This window comes from Castor canadensis, chromosome 4 (genome assembly GCF_047511655.1).
Source record: "Castor canadensis chromosome 4, mCasCan1.hap1v2, whole genome shotgun sequence".
Lineage (NCBI taxonomy): Eukaryota > Metazoa > Chordata > Mammalia > Rodentia > Castoridae > Castor > Castor canadensis.
The window spans coordinates 128,623,656-128,642,293 of NC_133389.1; the positions used below are offsets into that span (position 1 = coordinate 128,623,656).

Sequence of the window (18,638 nt, forward strand, 5' to 3'; positions counted from 1 at the left end):
CTTAATGCTATTAATTTAAAGAAGGTCGTTAGCCAAGAGCTTTACAAAATAAAATCTCTGTGCCAATTAACTGCTGTCAGCATCGATTTTAGATTATTTATTAGCAGAAGCAATTAGCTTGCTGCAAATGCAGTGAAAACTCACTAACTGGGAGTACAGCCATGGAATTTGCTCAAATGACTTTAGAAGCTTACACTCTTCCCCTCCCCCATTTTTTACTTACATTCAAACAATTTTAAAGGAATAAACTGAACATAGAACTTAAGTAAAAATTTTACTGAGTTCTATGCTCACACTAGGGACTGTAATTAAAACACTTCGTTATTATAGCACTTTATTTACAATGCACTCAAGTCACTTTATAGCTTAAGACATGGGTTTAATTTCAAAAGTAATCACTAGTATCATTTTAGAAGTTATGGCAAAACATCAGAAAAGGCTGAACTTTAGTACAAGACAGTCATAGTTATGACAAATACTGAATGTTTAAGATAAAAATGCTTTTGGGAAAACTGGAACAAGACCTTTTCCTTCTATGTGAACCCTGATAACCACTTATATTCATTAAATGTCATATTCAATCCAAAGGACACTTATTTTAAAATGCAACTGAGAGCACACTTAGTGAGTTAAAATAGTTTAAAATATGCTGCCACAATAGCAGTTAATAGATTCCTCATTAACACTCAATTCGACATTTAAGAAGTGCTTCGATGAATGAATAATTAACCTTGGATTAGTAAAACTAAAATATTTTCCTAGTTATTTCAAAATTATGACAAATTCTCAAGATAAGCAAATTGAATTTTCTGACCTAAAAGAAATGTTTGCAATTTCATTTTAGAGTTTGGAAAAAATGAGGGATGGAGGTAGAGAGAGGGTATCATGAACTTTTAATTTACATAGATTATCAAAGAAAAGAATCCCTCATTTCTATAAGTTTTATGCTTGATGTTTTTTGAGACCAGTGTTGTGCAACATAACTCTATGCAATGATGGAAATCCTTTTTTTCCCTGCCCTTCCAGAAATGGTTTATAATGGCACAAAAGGAGCCACTAAGCGGAATATGGTAAGTGGGCACTTAAAATGTTGTTTGTGGAACATGGAATTGAATTTATACCTTTATCTCATTTTCAAAAATGTAAATTTAAATGGTCACTTGGGGCTATTTAGTTCAATAGCACAGCCCTAGATAAAGACTACTGCTAGGATTTTAAAAAATAGATACAAGTATGAAGTTGAAATCAAAATGCTACCTCAACAAATGATTGCAACTCTTGATAGATTATTTAGTGAGTATTTGTGTGTGTTTCCACAGTTTACCTACTGCATTTTAAAAAGCACTAAGAGGACTGGTGGAATGGTTCATGTGGTACAGTGCCTGAGTTCAAAGCCCAGTACTATCAAAAAAAAAAAAAAAAAGCACTCAGAGGTAAAAATCCAGACTCCTTTGTGTTTATTTCTATTAAAAAGTTTCTCATAATAGCTTAATTCATACAATTACCTAGAAAATATTTAAGTGAATAACACATTTTAAATAGAGAAACACTTTGATAGGATATGGCCTTGAAATTTTGAAGTCAGGAAAGATCTGGGTTCATGGGTTGAGGGCATATATTCAATTCCCAGCACTAAAAAAAGAAAGAAACCTGGGTTCAAAGCACATTTCTCTTCTTAGAAAGATTGTGAGCAAATCTGTTAGCCTCAGTTTCAAACTGAGATATATTAATACTTTTATCACAGAATCATTATGCAATTTAAATAATGCAGGAGAAAGAGTCCACAACAACACATAAAACATATGTATTCTCAATGACACTTCAATTACTCAGAATAGATCTCAAACAGTGTTACCAAACACCCAACAATGATTTGGAATTCTTTGGAATTCCTTAAATCATAAATTCTATACTTTTCATAATAATGTATTTTAAACATAGTAAGTGATATGACAAAGTGAGTCATTTTTCTATTATATGGTTATACTAAAAGTTTCATGGATCTTTTTATTTAAAAAGATAAATACATGGTTATTTAGTATGAACCAAAATTTGTATGACAATCGTATATATTTTAATAACATATAAAAATGATTTTTACTCAAGAGTCACTTCCTAACAACAAAATAAATGTCAAAAAACCCTTTTGCTTGGTGTCGGAGTTCCTGGAATCCTAGTTACACTAGAGGCTACAGATTCAAGGCCAGCTAAGGCAAAAAGTTCCTGAGACCTTCATCTCAACCAATGGCTGGGCACAAAGGTACACACGTAGGAAGCACAAATAGGAGTGGATACTGGTCCTGGCCAGCCCAGACATAAAGCAAGACCCTATCTCAAAAATAAACAACACAAAAAAGAGCTGACAGAGTGGCTCAAGTGATAGAGTGCCTGCCTAGCAAGGACAAGACCCAGTAGTTCAATCCCCATTACTGCCAAAAAAAAAAAAAAGTCTTTTAAATTTTGAAAGGTAATTGTACAAATATTTAATACTGAAATTGTCATTCTTGAAATAAATTTTAAAAAAACACAAAGTATTAATTGCCCTATCCAATATTCTTGGTTCATGACAAATAGTCCAGATATAGAAAACTTTTGTTTTTCATTGACTTTACTTAAACTATTATGATGGATCCAAAAGCATCAACTCATGTATCACATAAACTCATCTTTTTAGAATGTTGAAAATATTGTCTGTTTACTGTAATTTTGGTTTTCCATTGAAATGGATGTTTATACTAATTCAAATTTTACATCATATTTTGATTTCATAGAGAAACATTCCACAATAATAGTCACATCTTTTCTCTTTGCATTTCTACTGTTAATCTGTAGCCTACCATGAAGACTCAAACACTGGAAAATATCAGTAAATATTATTGGATAATATAAAACTATAACTAAATCATTTTAAACTTTTAGTGAGGTCAGCAGTTCCATACAGAGTAACATGCTCAAATTGAAATTTACGGTCTTTTTCATTCCAAATCTTATTTCATGGAACATCATTCATAGAATTTATTAAACTATACTATGTATGTAAACTAACAAGTACTTATTTGCAAGAATGACTCACCATTAGAGACAGGACCATAAAAGCATACTTAGAACACAGCCACAAAAGCCAAGCTGATTAGATTGTGCCACTTCTCTTCTACATAACCCTGCCCTATATCCAGAAACACTGACATTAACCTACAGCTCAGCAGGTCAGCATTTCTTGCTCTTGCTTTCTACTGACATTAATGGATTCCTTTGAACCAGTAACATCTATAGTTGATTGAGAACCTCTAAAATCTCATAATTATAATATTTTTCCCAGCTGGGTGCCAGTGGCTCACACCTGTAATCCTAACTACTCAGGAGGCAGAGATCAGAAGGATCGTAGTTCAAAGTCAGTCTCAGGCAAATAGTTCAAGGAAACTCTCTCTTAAAAATACCCAACACAAAAAAAGGTTGGTAGACTGGCTCAAGTGGCACAGCACCTGTCTTAGCAAGCACAAGGTCCTGAGTTCAAACCCCAGTACCACCAAAAAATATATATTTTTTTTCCCATGTTCCCAATTCCTCAGGATTTAGAAAAAAACATAATTTCCTAAGAAATACCAGAAAGGAACTATCACAAAGAAACACTCACAAAATATTAAACCTACCAAAATATTAAAGAAGAATCAAACAAACTTAAAGAATCCTTTCAATATTAAGATTAAAAATTTCAATATTAAAAATTAAAATTTCAATATTAAAATTACTTTTCAGGCACATAAATACTCAAGACTAGTGTCTTCTGTTATCATTTACAGAACAATTTTTAACACTAATCTTAATCTTCATAATTTTTATTGCTTTTATACATAATTATTCTTTATGCTATAATTTGGATCTGGCATGTTCCATTCCCCACTCCAAGTCCCACGTGTTAAAGGCTTGGTCACCAGCCTGCGGCACTACTGGAAGATGGGAACCTTCAGAAGATGGGGAATAATGGAAAGAAGTTATGTGACTGAGGGCACGCCCTTGAAAGGGATACTGTAAACCCAGGCCCAGAGCTCCCTCTCTCTTTGCTTTCTGACCACAATGAGGTTATGCCCTCCTGCTATGAGGAACTCTGCCACCACAGGCCAAAGCAACAGAGTCAAGTAATCATGGACTAAAACCACTGAAACCATAGCCAAAATAAATGTTTCCTCCTTATAAATTGATTGTCTCAGGTATTTTATCACAGTGACAGCTAACACAACTTGTTACATACTAGATAAAATGCACTAAATTGATCATATGCACCCAATTAAATTTGATTTAATGAATTTCCATACAACAATATCATCAGCAATTATCATTTTTCAATAATATTAAGGTAATATGTTGCCAAGTGTGGTGGTACATATCTGTAATCCCAACACTTGGGAGGCATAGACAAGAGGATCAGGAAATAGCCAAGTTCTAGGCCAGTCTGGGCTACAGAGTAAGACTGTGTCTCAAAAAAAAGGAGGAGGAAGAGAAGAGGAAGAAGGGAGGAGGAGGAGGAGAAGAAGGAAGGAGGAAGAAGAGAAAGAAAGAAGAGGGAGGAAGGAAGGAAGGAAGGAGAGGAAAAGAAAGGAGAGAAAGAAAGGAGAAAAAGAGAAAGGAGAGAAAGAATGAAAGAAGAGAAGGAAAGAAAAGGAAGGAAAGGAAGGAAGGGAGAATATATAAAACCACTAAGTCAAAGTCAAGACCATTAGAGACTATTAGATATCAACCTCAACCTAGGGCTCTTCCTCTTATGCTTGGTACTATTCCAACACATCCAAAGGATGCATGTAACTGTCCTCACAATACATAACCACACGATCAGTGCTACTGGTATGTTTTAGTCTTTTTTATATTGAAATTGTCTCTTACAACCAATCTTCTTGAATTACTCTTTCTTGGTTTCATGGTGTCAAGAAAACCCAAGAAATGACATATATAGATTATTTGATCCATTTGTGGTTCTAATAAACAACCTGGGCACACACTTTTTCACCCTCTCTACCTCATTAATTCCCAATATGATTTACTTATTTCTCAACTTTCAACTGACATAAATTCTCAGAATCTCAAAAGCACATCTAAACAACTTTTTCCTGTTATTATTGACTAACAAAAATACTCATAATTTAACTTCATTAAAATGCTGCACAGGTCCGCCAGCGTGGCTCAAGTGGTAGAAAGGCTGCCTAGCAACTGCAAGGCCCTGAGTTCAACTACCAGTATCACAAAAAAAAAGGCAGCTAATTTTAAAATATGCTATCTAAAAGCATGCTTATTTCTCAGAGTCATTAGGAAACAACATATAAACATTTATTAACCAGTTTTTAACTTACTTGTTTATAATTAATTTTAAATAAAAGTTAACTTACTATTTTTTTCTTCTGGGATTTTAAATCATCCAATGCTTCATCTATAAAACAAGATTTAAGACAAAGTTAAGATATTAAGATACTTAGATATCTAAAAATGAATTATGTCAAATGATATACATTAAGCCATCACAAAAAAAACTTTCATTTTAGGATTTCTCTAAATTTAATAGATGTATAAAAAAAATTCTCAATATTTACTCATATATTTCATATTTTGCTCATAGAATTTGGGGAAGGGAGGAGGATAACTTTTCATTTAATTGAATTCAAAGTTATATTCTATCATCATTGCAAATATTAATTCCTCAATATGCTGATCTGTGAAGAGTTTACCAATTTTTTTCCATAGGTACTTCCAAATACTGATATCAACCCATAAGCACATGATTTTAATTGAGCATATTCATCATTTAGAACATTTATAAAAATGTATTAGATTATTCTCTAAATATCTGCCATTTAGTATGTCATTATGTTATATATTAATCACTTTCATTCAGATTAGTAGAAGCTCTAAATTATACAAGTAATAGAAATATGGAAATTTCCTTTATACTTGTATTAAAATCCGAAAAATGCCACTGGAGTTGTACTTTAAGCTCAGACTATGGATCTACTGCAAATTTGTATGAGAACAGAGATCTTTTTTTATTGGTGGGACTGGAGTTTGAACTCATGGCTTCACACTTACAAAGCAGGCATTCTACTGCATGAACCACACTTCCAGTCCATTTTGCTCTGGTTATTTTGGAGTTGAGAGTCTAAGAAACTATTTAGTCCAGGTTGGTCTCAAACTATGATCCTCCCTATTTCAGTCTCCTAAATAACTAGGATTAAAGGACCCACCACCACTAGGGTCAAGCAGTAGAGCACTTGCTTTGCAAGCACAAAGCCCTGAGTTGAAATTCCAGTCCAACACATTAAAAAAAAATTTTTTTTAATTTGGACTCTGAGATCAAACTATCAAAAGAGACTTTGTTACTGCTATGCTATCAAACTGCTGTGTGGTAAAGCAAGTTAAGATATTCAGCTTCTATTTCTGACAAAAGTTCACATAGCTGACAACGGTAAAGACTATGACAGCAAATGAATTACTGATTCAATAACAAAATGATAGATTCCAATAAGCTTTGCCAAGTATCAGCTGTTGAATAAGCACAGATTTTAAGCACCTTACAGTTTAATTAGCTTTGTAAATTTGTCCAGCTACGCCTTTTTCTGCTTCACATATATTTTTACTACTAATAGTTACAATACATCTTAGCAGATTCCACTGCAGGTTGAACTATATTAGTGTCTACTCAACTTCTTTGCAAATATTCTCACCAGAAGTCATTTTGTACAAAATTTTTACAGAAGCTACTTCTTCAGTCATTTCAAACTCAGAGATGACTCATTCAAATAAATTATAAGTAAGCAGTATCAATCATTGTCAACTCAGTAGAAGCCAAAAACTTTTTGTTTTTATGAAGAAATTCTGCAATGATGAGCTATTCCACTTTACATTTTCTGAATTTAAGACCACTGCTTTTCTATGAGTTGGGAATATTATGATGAGTACTTAGTATGGTAATATCAATATGCATTATATTCTTTTAGGAAAGCTATAATGCCTTTGAATTTAGATAACAAATAGTCCACACTCCATTGTGTCCTAAAAAAAGCAACACTGAAGGCTGGCGGAGTGGCTCAAGTGCTAAGAGTGCCTGCCTACCAAGCATGAGGTCCTGAGTTCAAACTCCAATGCAACCAAAAAAAAAAAATTGAAAGTTTATATTTCTTTTATTTTTACATGATGAGTATGCACTGGCAAAAAAATCAATAAAACTGTTCACAATACTATAATATATATGGAACTTAAAATGCTGTCAAATTATAAGTATAGCATTGTAACATGTAATGGAATAGTCTGAACTGAAATGTCATTTGTCATACAACAGTCTGATGTGCTAAAACCACCACATACAGTCTATCATAACTACCCAACTCTGCCAGTGTAGAATGAAAGCAGTTATAAGACAACACAGAAATGAATGTCATAGCTATGTTTCAATAAAAACTGAAATTTGAATTTCATAAAAATTTAACAGCACAAAATATTCTTTGAAGTAACTTCAATAACTTAAAGCAGTAAAAACCATTCTTAGATCCAAACTATACACAGTTGTGGGCAAGATTTGGCTCTGGCTGTAATTTGACAACCCCTGCTTTAATCTATATTGTCCAAGTTAAGCTAAAACTAACAGAGAACAAAAAAAAGCAAGGACAAAGCCATACACCATGGTTCACTCCTATAATCTTAGCCACTCAGGAGGATCATGGTTTAGAGCCAGCCTGGGCAAAAAGTTCACAAGACCCTATCTCAAAAATACCCAACACAAAAAAGGGCTAGTGGAATGGCTCAAGTGGTAGAGTGCCTGCCTAGCAAGCATGAAGCCCTGAGTTCAAACCCCAGAACCGCCAAAAAGGGAAAACAGACCAAAAAAAAAAATTTTATATATATATATATATATATATATATATATATATATATATATACATATATCATGACTTTATACTTTTAAAAAATGTGTAAGACTTCAAGACAATCTTTTATAAAGTCTATTTAGGTGTATATTCAAAACTACTCAAATTAGTAAAATTATAAAAATAAACTGGACCCCTGAAATACATTTTTAAAGCAGAAAAAAAGCCTTTTATATAATAACCACATCCAGATTTGCCTATTTACAAGTTAAAATATTCACAGGTGCAATTTCCTTAAGAAGTATTACTGAGGATTCTTTTGAAGTAAGGTTTTCATATATTTTGTTATTCCTGGAAGTCAGAGAACACATTTGTTTTAAACTTCTTCCTATCCTCTTATGATCTACTAAATATCACTGAAAACAATAAGATTAATTTCCTTAATCTGATTTTTTTAAAGCTCAGTATTTTTTAAAACCAGGGCAAATATTATACTTAATGATAAAGTATTAAAAGTTTTTCCATTCCCTGTATAGCTATCCTTATCTCAACTAGCAAAAACCCTTGGTCTTTCCTATTATTACATATACTCTCTCTTCAACAAAATTAGAGATAAGGGCAAAATAGTTTCTGCCTGGTAGCAAGGGGGCAGGGGGGGGGGAGGGAGCAGGGGAAAGGGAGGGGGCGGGGGGAAGGGGGCAGAAATAACCCAAACATTGTATGCACATATGAATAAAAGAAATTTTTAAAAAAATAAAGTTTTTTCCATTGAAATCAATAATCAAAGATGCCTGCTATTTCCATTTCAGGTCAATCTTGTACTGGGTCCTAACCCATTTAAGGCAATAAAAATAAAAGAATAAAGATTGGGAAAGAATAATCAGTACCATCAGCTCACATCTGTATAACACTTTGCAATTTTTACACAATTTCACCAGTTACATGTAACAGTAAAAGTCATGCCAAAACAAATATTTCTATTTCCAGTTTATAAGGAAACTAAGTTCAGAGACCATGTTTGAGGAACAAAAAGATGGCCAGTGTGGTGGAGCAAAGGTGAAAAAAGGGGAGAGGAAAAAGATGAAAACAGAAAAAAAGCCATAAATCAGAAATTCAGGGTAAGAATTCAGGGTTTATTCTGGTTACAATGGGCATCCAGTAGAGAACTGAAAGCAAAAGAGACACAAGATATGATATCTACCTTAAACATAGACTAGTTAAGAAGCCTTTGTAGTAGTGAAAGCAAGAGTTGATAATCACTTGAAGAACTAAACTGTAGTAGTAGTGGAGGTTAGAACTGGTCAGATTCAAAATAAATTTGAAAGTAAAGATGATATAACTTGCTGGTAAAGTGAATGACTACAAAAGAAAAATAAAAAATGACTTCCAGATTTTTAAGCTAATTTTGTATTAATTTGACTGAGGTATAGTGTGTTCAGATATTTGGTCAAACACAATTTTAGATACCTGTGAGGGTGTGTCGAGGTGAACATGAATTGGTAGACTGAGTAGATTGCCTTCCCTAATGAGGTGACCTTCATCTACTCAAAGGCTTAAATAAAACAAAAAGTAGGTTCTCTCTTAAGTAGGAAATTCCCATGTTTAACTGCTTTTATTTGGGACATCCATCTCTTCTGCCTTCACACTTAAAATGAAACTTCAGCTATTCCTGGGTCTCTAACCTGCCAGCATTCAGAACAGAACTTACTCTATTGGTTCTCATGCTTCTCAGACTGGGACTCTAACTAAACCATTAGGTCTTCTGAGTCTCTGGCTTACTAGCAGTAAATCTTGGAACTTCTTAGTCTCCATAATCACAAGAAGCAATTCCTTAATTAGACAGATGGAAGGATGAATGGATAGACAACAGGTTAAATAGATAGATAGATGGATGGATAGATGGATAGATAGATGGATGGATGGATAGACAGACAGGCAGGCAGGCAATCTTTATTGGTTCTGTTACTCTGGAGAACCCTGACAAAAGCAGGTATTACTAGTTGTATAGTACAACTACTGAGAGGGGGAAGATGTAGGGAGAGTGGTAATAAAGGGCAAAAGTAAAAATAATTCTGTTTGGGCCATATTAAGTATGAGATACCAACTGGACTCTCAAGCAGAAATACCAGTTATACCATTAGGAATACCTTTCCTATAGCTGAAGGGAAAAGAGACTTAGATTTGGGAGTCATTGACAAAAAACATGGTATTTTAATATAGGAATGGATAAAATCACTTAGAGAGGCACTGTCCAATACAGTAACCACTAGTCACATAAGATTAATTAAATTTAAACTACTTCAAACTAAACTAAATTTAAAATCCAGTTGTTCAGTTGTATTAGCTAGCCATATTTCAAGTGCTCAAAAGCCACAAATGACTGTCAGACATATTGGATAGAAAATACAGATGTTTTTCATATCATAGGAGGTTCTATTAGACAACATGAATCTAAGCAAATTCTCAAAATGAGACTAGAATTCTAGCAGAGAAGGTACAAAGAAAACTAAAAAAGAAATTACCAATGAAGTATAGAAGCTTAAATATACAAAATATTTCAAGAAAGAATAGATAACTGAATTAATTCAAATGCAATTAAGGATTAAGTTTGGATGAGAAAATAAAATTGACCGCGGGCTTTAACAAAACACGAATTAGAGTCCTTGAAGTGACCCACTGCAGTAAAAACTGGTAGAAATAAAACTTTTAAGCTGAGAAAAGAATGGGTGGAGGTAGTTGGAGGAAGGGACTGGAGGGGAAGAGCTACTAAGCATAGACAGTCTTTTAAGAAATTTTACTTTGAAGGAGAGAAAGAAATCAGTGGTAGCTTAAAAGGAACATGGATTCAGGATAGGTCCCCCCTTTCCCATGGTTGTACTGAGGCAGATTATATGTCAAGGAATAATGCAATAGAAACAGAAACAAAAAAGAAATAACTGAAGGAGGTAATTGCAAAATGAAAGTTTTTCAGATGGTCAGAGTATCTAGAATACAGAGCATAAATGAGAGTTAGCCATTAACAGGATCAAGGCCAGTCTTCTGGGACACCATAAAAAACAAGGACATACTGAGAGTACAGATGGAGCTAATGAGACATTTGGTGGCAGAGGTAAGCATTCCATCTGTTTACATTTATAATGTGTTTCAAGTAAGACTATGAGTTAAGAGTGGCTCAGTACATTTTGTAGGGACTTGCCAGTTGTTTGTGACTTTTGATTTTTTTAATTTGGTTAGCTGGTTGATTGGTTTTGATTTGGTTTTTGTTGTGGAAGCAGATATTACTGATTTGAGGAGAAACACAATGTCAAACAAAATGATCTCAAGGAAAAAAAGTGAATTTACTAGGGAACTATAGTAGGACCATCTAGCCATGCTGAATGCTTATCTGATAGTTACAATCAGACTTAAAGTAAACTGGTTAGTATACTTATGACTTTCCTCTAACAAATTTAACTGCTCTGATAAGATTAAGCATATAAAAGATTACGCATTAAATAGTGTTTTCCAGTCATAGATTAAGCATGTAATTATATTTAAACAGGGTAGGGTCTGTCAGATAAGTAATATGGGGAAAAGCAGCAAGAGTCAAAGCTATGGTCTTTTGGGCTAGACCACAGGCCTAAACTGGATAGAAGAGCAGTCATGAATAAGGAGGACAGTTTGAAAGCCATATTTTTAAACAAACCTTATTCAGATGCTGAGTCAAACAAACAAAATATTTTTAAAGCAAATGACACATATAAGACAATTTTCTGATTTTATTATTTCAATATTATTATAGTTGATAGATTATGATTTTAAGAACTCTAATAATGCATTTTATATATATGTATAATAATGCATAAATGTATATACATACATATATGAGTCTGCTGTGAATAGATATATGTGAGATAGACTTCAAAACAACAGACAGAGAGGAAACGGGTGAAGGTAAAAATGAAACAACACTGACCATAAATTGATAATTGTTCAGGTTGGGTGATAGGTATATGAGGGTTCATTATACTATTCAATCTACTTTTGTATACTGACAAATTAAGAAAAGAAAAAAAATGTATCATACAGAAAGTTCATTTAAAATGAAATGTGAGGGGACTTAAGGTTGAAAGAAATATAAAGGGATGAACCAATTAGGGTTATAATACATATATACACAGAAACATCACAATAAAATACCCTGTACAGCTACCTTAAACAAACAAAAATATCTTTTTATTGTGTTTTTTTTTTTTTTTCAAAAACAGATAACAGGAAGACAACCCCCAGTCCTGTCTGGGGCTTGGCACCAGTGGGAGGGGAGAGGATATAAGGAAAGGGTGTAGGAAGGGGAATATGGTGGAAATATTATGTACTCATGTATGAAAATGGAAAAATGAGACCTGTTGAAACTATTCCAGGAATGAGGGGAAGAAGGATAAAGGAGAATAATGGAGGGAATGAATTCAATTATGACATACTAAAATAACTTTAGTAAATGTCACAATATACCCCCAATATATAATAAAAACATAAATAAATAAATCAAATTTGTACATCTCTAGTTAATTGTAATTAATACCAAAATCTTTAAAATTTACATATACACAGAACATATACAGAACCAGATTTTTATAACTTACATATTTCAATTACAACAAAGCCAAGGGAATGTGAAGAGTTGTTCAATTAACAGATCAAAAGATGTGTATTGTATTTTACTCTATACCAATAAAGATTAACAAAAACAATGTCTTGATTTAAACAAATATTTTGCTTTATATGAAAAAATATAAATAAGTCAGAAATAACATAAGCTAAAAATAGAACCATCTTGGATTCATAACCCTTCTTATGCTTTACAGTAAATAATTCAATATTTACAACACTGTCATTTCAATATACCATTTTATAACATGCTTTATAAAATAACAAACTGTAAGATAATTTTTTTTAGAATTTATTTAAAAACGTCCTTTGAACTTAAACTTACTATTTCTTTCTGTTCTCTTGGAAAAGAAGAAAATAAGCACCGTTCTTATGCTCCAGATGCTAAAGGGGAAGCAAAATTCAAAACAAAAACCATCAATATAATAGATGAATTAGAAGCCACATAAGATGAAAACAAATATAAACTTCCAACTAGAGTTAGGTATATTATTTTCCATTATATATTGAAAATCAAATCTTTGTCAGGAGACATCAGAAGTCTACTTAAACTACTTCAGAAGACCTTCTGAAGGTTCCCTTGAATTAAAATTGCCTATGTATGTATGAATGAAATTATCTAGAGAAATCAATGCTTTCACCAATCTTAAAAGGGTCTATGAATGCAATAAAAGATTGAGAACAATATTTGAATCCTCTAAGTATCAACTCCAAAATTATTCTTATCTAGTTCCATATGTTAATGAGCAAGCACATTTTCTTTTACAAATATAACAGCATTATATAAGTTGCTATTCCTTCCCTACTATTTAGTGTCAGAGGGATCTTCACTATTCAACAGAACAAGCCATCTGGGGAAATGAACAAAAACCTTAACTTCAAATAACACCTGACAAGAAAAATTACCAAACACATCCTTTTAAAATTTTCATAAGGATCATTCTTTAGGTCTTGCATTAGTAAATTATCAAATGATATTAAATGAATTTAAAAAAAAAAAACCTCAAAAGAGTAATCCTATCCATAAGCTTAGCAAGATCATCTCTTAAATTCAATGTAAAATACTTTTTTTTACAAATACAGAGTATTTATAAAATACTTCTTCCTCCATAAAACATGGTAGAAATAAACAAACATTACTCACCATTTTAAATAAAAATACATTGCATCAGGATATAAATGCAGAATATAAGTATGAAAACTAGTTCTTTACTCCACAGCAGTGCTATTTTGGTGAGTCAACCTGCAAGGCAGTCAGTCACCAACAGTCCCTGTCTCATATTCAGATCTTTGAGTAGTCCTCTCCCACAAATGTTGGTCTATATGACCAATGGCACATGGCAGAAGTGATAATATCTAACTTCAAGATAAAGTTATAAAAGATCACAGATTCCATTTGGGGCCTCCTCTTCCACTCAGTCTCTTGGATCACCTCCTCTGAGAGAAGCCAACTTGTATTATATGAGAATAATTAGAGAAATCTAAGGAAGGTCTGAGTGGTGAGAAGCAAAAGTATGTGGTAAATATTCAACAAAGAACTAAAGCTTGCTAACAACTGTGCACATGTGTGAATTTAGAGGTAGATTCAGGAAAAATTAGCTGAAATGTATGACTACACCAGACATCACCTTTGTACTTGAATTCAGAACTGATTTTGGAGGTGGTAAAATAAATGGCTTTGGCATGATTTAGGATTCCTCAGATTATGCAAAGAAAAATGATCCCAAATGTAGACTTACAAGATGTGGCCTGATTTATTTAAAAACAACAACAAAGACTTCAAGACAACAACAAAAAAGACCTCAAGGAAGGAAACAGTCAAAGAAACACAAGAACAAAATGAAGAAAGTGAGACAAAGGCCAAAGCTGGTGCTGAAAAGAAATGAAGTGTCTAGCAGTGGTCTGGACAACAACAGGAGTAAAGGTTCTACAACAGCTATCTGCTGTGATTGCGCAGATTAAGTTAAGCCTTTAGATGACCATACTGCCAGCCAAAAGCTTAACTGCAATTTATATAAGAACAAATGGCTCTGAGCCCAAACCATTCAGCTAAGTTGCTCCAATACTCCTGCCCTTCAAGAACTGTAAGATATAAAACAATTTGTTGTGTTAAGCTACTAAATTCTGGGCCAATTTGTTACATGGCAATGGGTAACTAATATTCATTTTTAAATTGTGATGCTCTATTTTCATGATATGAAAACACCAAATAACGAGTACCATATTCCTACATGGTACTTGGACAACTACCTAAGCAGCAAAAAGACATTGAGCGTTGCCCTTATGGAAGGAAAAGAGGTAAGAAAAGAAGCATAGTGCTCATATTCCTCAAGGATCCTACAATATAGAAAAGTCCCATAAAGTAGTCCCCTTTTATTCACAGGAGATATGTTTCAAGACACTCATCCACCACCAGCAATGAATGCTTGAAACCACAGAAGTATTTGACCCTATATAAACGATAGTTTTTCCCATGTGCCCTGCAGCATTGCCACATAGTACCAGTGTTAATCTGTCCCTCCATGTTTTATGCCCTAGTACCTCCTTTACATCACTACTCAGGTGCTTTGGGAATATTAGTAAGTAAAATAAGGGCTACTTAAACACAAAGACTATGATACCTCAACAATCCATCTGATAACCAAGAGGACTATTAAGTGACTAAGTGGGTAGCATATCTAGCATGGACTCACTGGGCAAAGGGTTGATTCACAACCTGGGCAGCATTGTGTAGCATGAGATTTCATCACATTCTTCAGATCACCATACAATTTGAAAGTTATCTATTGTTTATTTCTGAAATTTTCCATTTAATATTTTTGGGCTTGGTTAACCACAAGTAACTGAAACCATGGAAAGCAAAACCACAGATAAGGAGGGACCACTGTGTTATTTCTCTGATGCAAACCCACTAAAATCCTAACAGTCTACAAGAGAGGATTCAGAAAAAGAAGACAAAAAGAGAATGAACTGCAGAGATAGTAACTAAAATTCTATGGGAAATCAATAAATTTTCTTAAATGAATACTTTCTTTAAAGTATGTATAATTTTCAAGGGCTGGAGGAGTGGCTCAAGTAGTAGAGCACCTGCCTAATGAATGTGAGGCCCTGAGTTCAAACCCCAGTACCACAAAAAAGAAAGCCTAATTTTCAAAATGTAAAAACTGTAAGAATTAAAATATACTCCCTTCAAACTAAAACTAGTCCCCCTTTGTGAACAGTAAACTCTTCTTTTTGTTTTTATTAGAACTACTCCTGAGAAAAATGAGCTATAAAACAATATACATTTCCATGTGTCAAGTTTTCAAGACTTGAAAAGGTCTTGCACATGGAATTTATTTTTATTCTGTATTCATGCAGAATTTCTTACTCCTTATGACTAAATTAAATGAAATTACTTTCTATTTTAAAATAAAATTTAAAAAAAGAATTAAAGTACTTCAGGAAACTACGTTCTAGTTATGCAAACAAAAGTTTTGCTTTCCTAATAACTAAATATAACTTATAAAAATATAGCAATATGTTATTGTGATTATATTAAAGATACTATTACTGGGATTGGGAGTGACTCCAGTGATAGAATGCCTGCCTAGCAAGCGCAAGGCCCTGAGTTCAAACCCTAGTACCAAAAAATAAAATACAGAGATATTATTACTGACTTCTAGTTTGAGAACACAGGCATAGTCTTCATCCCTCCTGCCCCCCTAGAAATCATACAAACAAGATAAACAAAAACAAAAATGCAATCTCTTTTTCTGGTAAAACTAAGATATAGCTAAAATCCAACCTCCACAGGGCTCTCAAAAGTAATGGCTATCACACAGGAGCTCAGAAGAGATGAAACAGAAAAGGAAAACTCTATTGACTCACAAAGAGTTGAGCAAGGTAAATCTTTCCAAGTATAAAGCCTAAAAACCCATGATTCTAACAATGAGCATGAGACACATAGCTACAGGCAGAAACTCCGGAATTTGGTTCCAATAAGAAAGAGAGAAGGCAGAGATTAAAGAGAAATTGTTCAGAAATACCCTATATACAAAAAGCAGATGTACATAAGTTACATGTAAAAATATGTCATTTTATGTATGAGTTTTGAGCATACCTAGATTATGGTATCCTGGCAGGGAAAAGGGAGGCTTCTGAAATCAATCCCCCGTGGATACTAAAGTAGATACTTATAAAAACAACTCACAAAACTCAAAGTCAAAAAAAAAAAAAAAGCCTGCCAGCACCAGTGGCTCACACCTGCAATCCTAGCTGTTTGGGAGGCTGTGATAAAGAGGACTGCAGGCACAGCTATGATTATAAATATATTCTCAGTCCTGACCCATAATCTCCGTAGTAAAAGCATTTAGGGAGGTGGGAATGCAGAGATGGCTGTCATGTTTTGGAGATATCAGACAGATTTCCAAGCTGTATACTCAATGTAAACTGTGAGATTAAAGCAATACATTTTATTGCTACTTGTGTCTCCAATACTTTAAGTAAATTCTTGTCCAGTCCTCAAAAATGTTTCCCAAAGGAAAAAATCCAGGGATAAGCTCAGGCAATAACTCACATTACACAAAAGGAAATGTCTTGTGCATACGTTCTTTCTATTTACCACAACACTGACTTTCACATTTTTGTATTATATTTCATGGGTTTTTTTTTTTATGTCATTGATCAGAAGAACAATTCTATTCTTTGTTGGATAATTAGTCTATGCTCCCAAAAGTGCAGCGCTGGCTGAAATAGAAGCTGCAACAGCTGAGCACAAGGTCACAAATGTGAATGAGACAAAGTGAGAAAGAAATGACTCTGCAGCTTAACAAGTCATGAAATACTAGATGCAGGTGATACACAGCAGTAAGAGGGACACAGAAAGGTCAGGAACACTTCATACTCAAAACAGTAGAAAGACCTAATTGAAGAAATTACACTTTTAAAGAAATTTGGTTTTTCTACTTTTAAAAAGTAATTAGGGCTAGGAGTGCAGCTCAGTGGTAGAGCTTAGCATACATGATGCCCTGGATTCAATCCCCAACACCATCAATATAGTAATAATTAGTATTTAATATTTATTTGCCAAAAAACCTCTTATAAGTCAATAGCAGATCCAGTGGATCACAATTTGTGTACACCATTAGACTTAGCAAAGCAGAATTCCCAATTAGACTTTCTTCTGCAATTAAGATACAAATCCTTTATAAATCAGAAAGTTAATTTTTATATGGAAATGAATGTTAAGTGGCATTCTTTAAGCTTTTTTAAAAAAAATCTTTAAATCAACTAAACATCTCACATGTATTCCCTTTTAAATTTATTTGCCCCTCTTTATAATTTATATTATAAAATCCTCTACTATTCCTGGGATAAAAAACATTCTAAAAGATTTCTGAAAAAAAAAAAAAGAAGGAAAATAAAAAAGTAGCAGAGGGGATGGTGGTGCAGTTCAGTGGCAGAACTCCTACCTAGCATGCATGAGACCCTAGTTTCAATAGGAAGGAAAGCAGACAAGAAGGGAAGGGAGAAAGTGAGAAAGGGAGGGAGGGAGGGACAGAAGGAGGATCAAAAATAATTATTTGGAATATTATGCATGCACTCAATTTCAGCTTGCAAATTTAAACAAACATTTGTATCTTCAATTTTGTACATGCAAAGGTGAAATTTCAGGAGCTTCAAGAATTCCAATTTGGAAATACTAAACCAAAAACCTACGTGTCACTCTCAATAACCTCCTTTTCCTTTATTTCCTATTTCCTCCTAACAAATTCTATCAGCTTTATTTCCAAAACATTTCCTAGTTATCTGTTCACTTCTGATGTTACCGGGCAGTCCAATCCATCTTCTTCCTTAGATTGAACATATATAGCAGTCTCCTAGGTACTTCTACTCCTGTCCCTTCCCCCAATCTCCACTTGGCATTGTGCATGATGCTTACCTTCAATTTCATTATGCTATTCTTCCACTATAGAAGCTTTCCATTTCACCTAAAATTAACTTCATATTCCCTAGCCATGATTCTCCATGATCTGGCTCTTGCCTGATTCTCACATTCCAAATATGCCTATCTTTTTGCTCCTCAAGTAAGTCATATTCTTTCAGGCTCACAGCATTTTCTCTTCTCTGTTCTTAGAAAGATCTTCCTTCAACTCCTGGACT

At 33.6% G+C, this 18,638-nt stretch overlaps 1 protein-coding gene across 4 annotated transcripts in view; it reads right to left on the minus strand.

Annotated features, from left to right (window-relative positions):
• Lnpk (lunapark, ER junction formation factor) overlaps window positions 1-18,638 on the minus strand; it is a 62,766-nt gene that overhangs the window by 31,298 nt on the left and 12,830 nt on the right. For all 4 annotated transcript variants that reach the window (XM_074071141.1, XM_020184337.2, XM_020184336.2 and 1 more), the window contains 2 exons: window positions 12,820-12,878; window positions 5,379-5,419 (listed from right to left, as the gene is read on the minus strand). Coding sequence is in view for 3 of the 4 variants with exons in the window: in XM_020184337.2 (XP_020039926.1) it covers window positions 5,379-5,419; window positions 12,820-12,878 (100 nt within the window). In the remaining variant the exon portion in view is untranslated. The remainder of the gene's footprint in view (window positions 1-5,378; window positions 5,420-12,819; window positions 12,879-18,638) is intronic.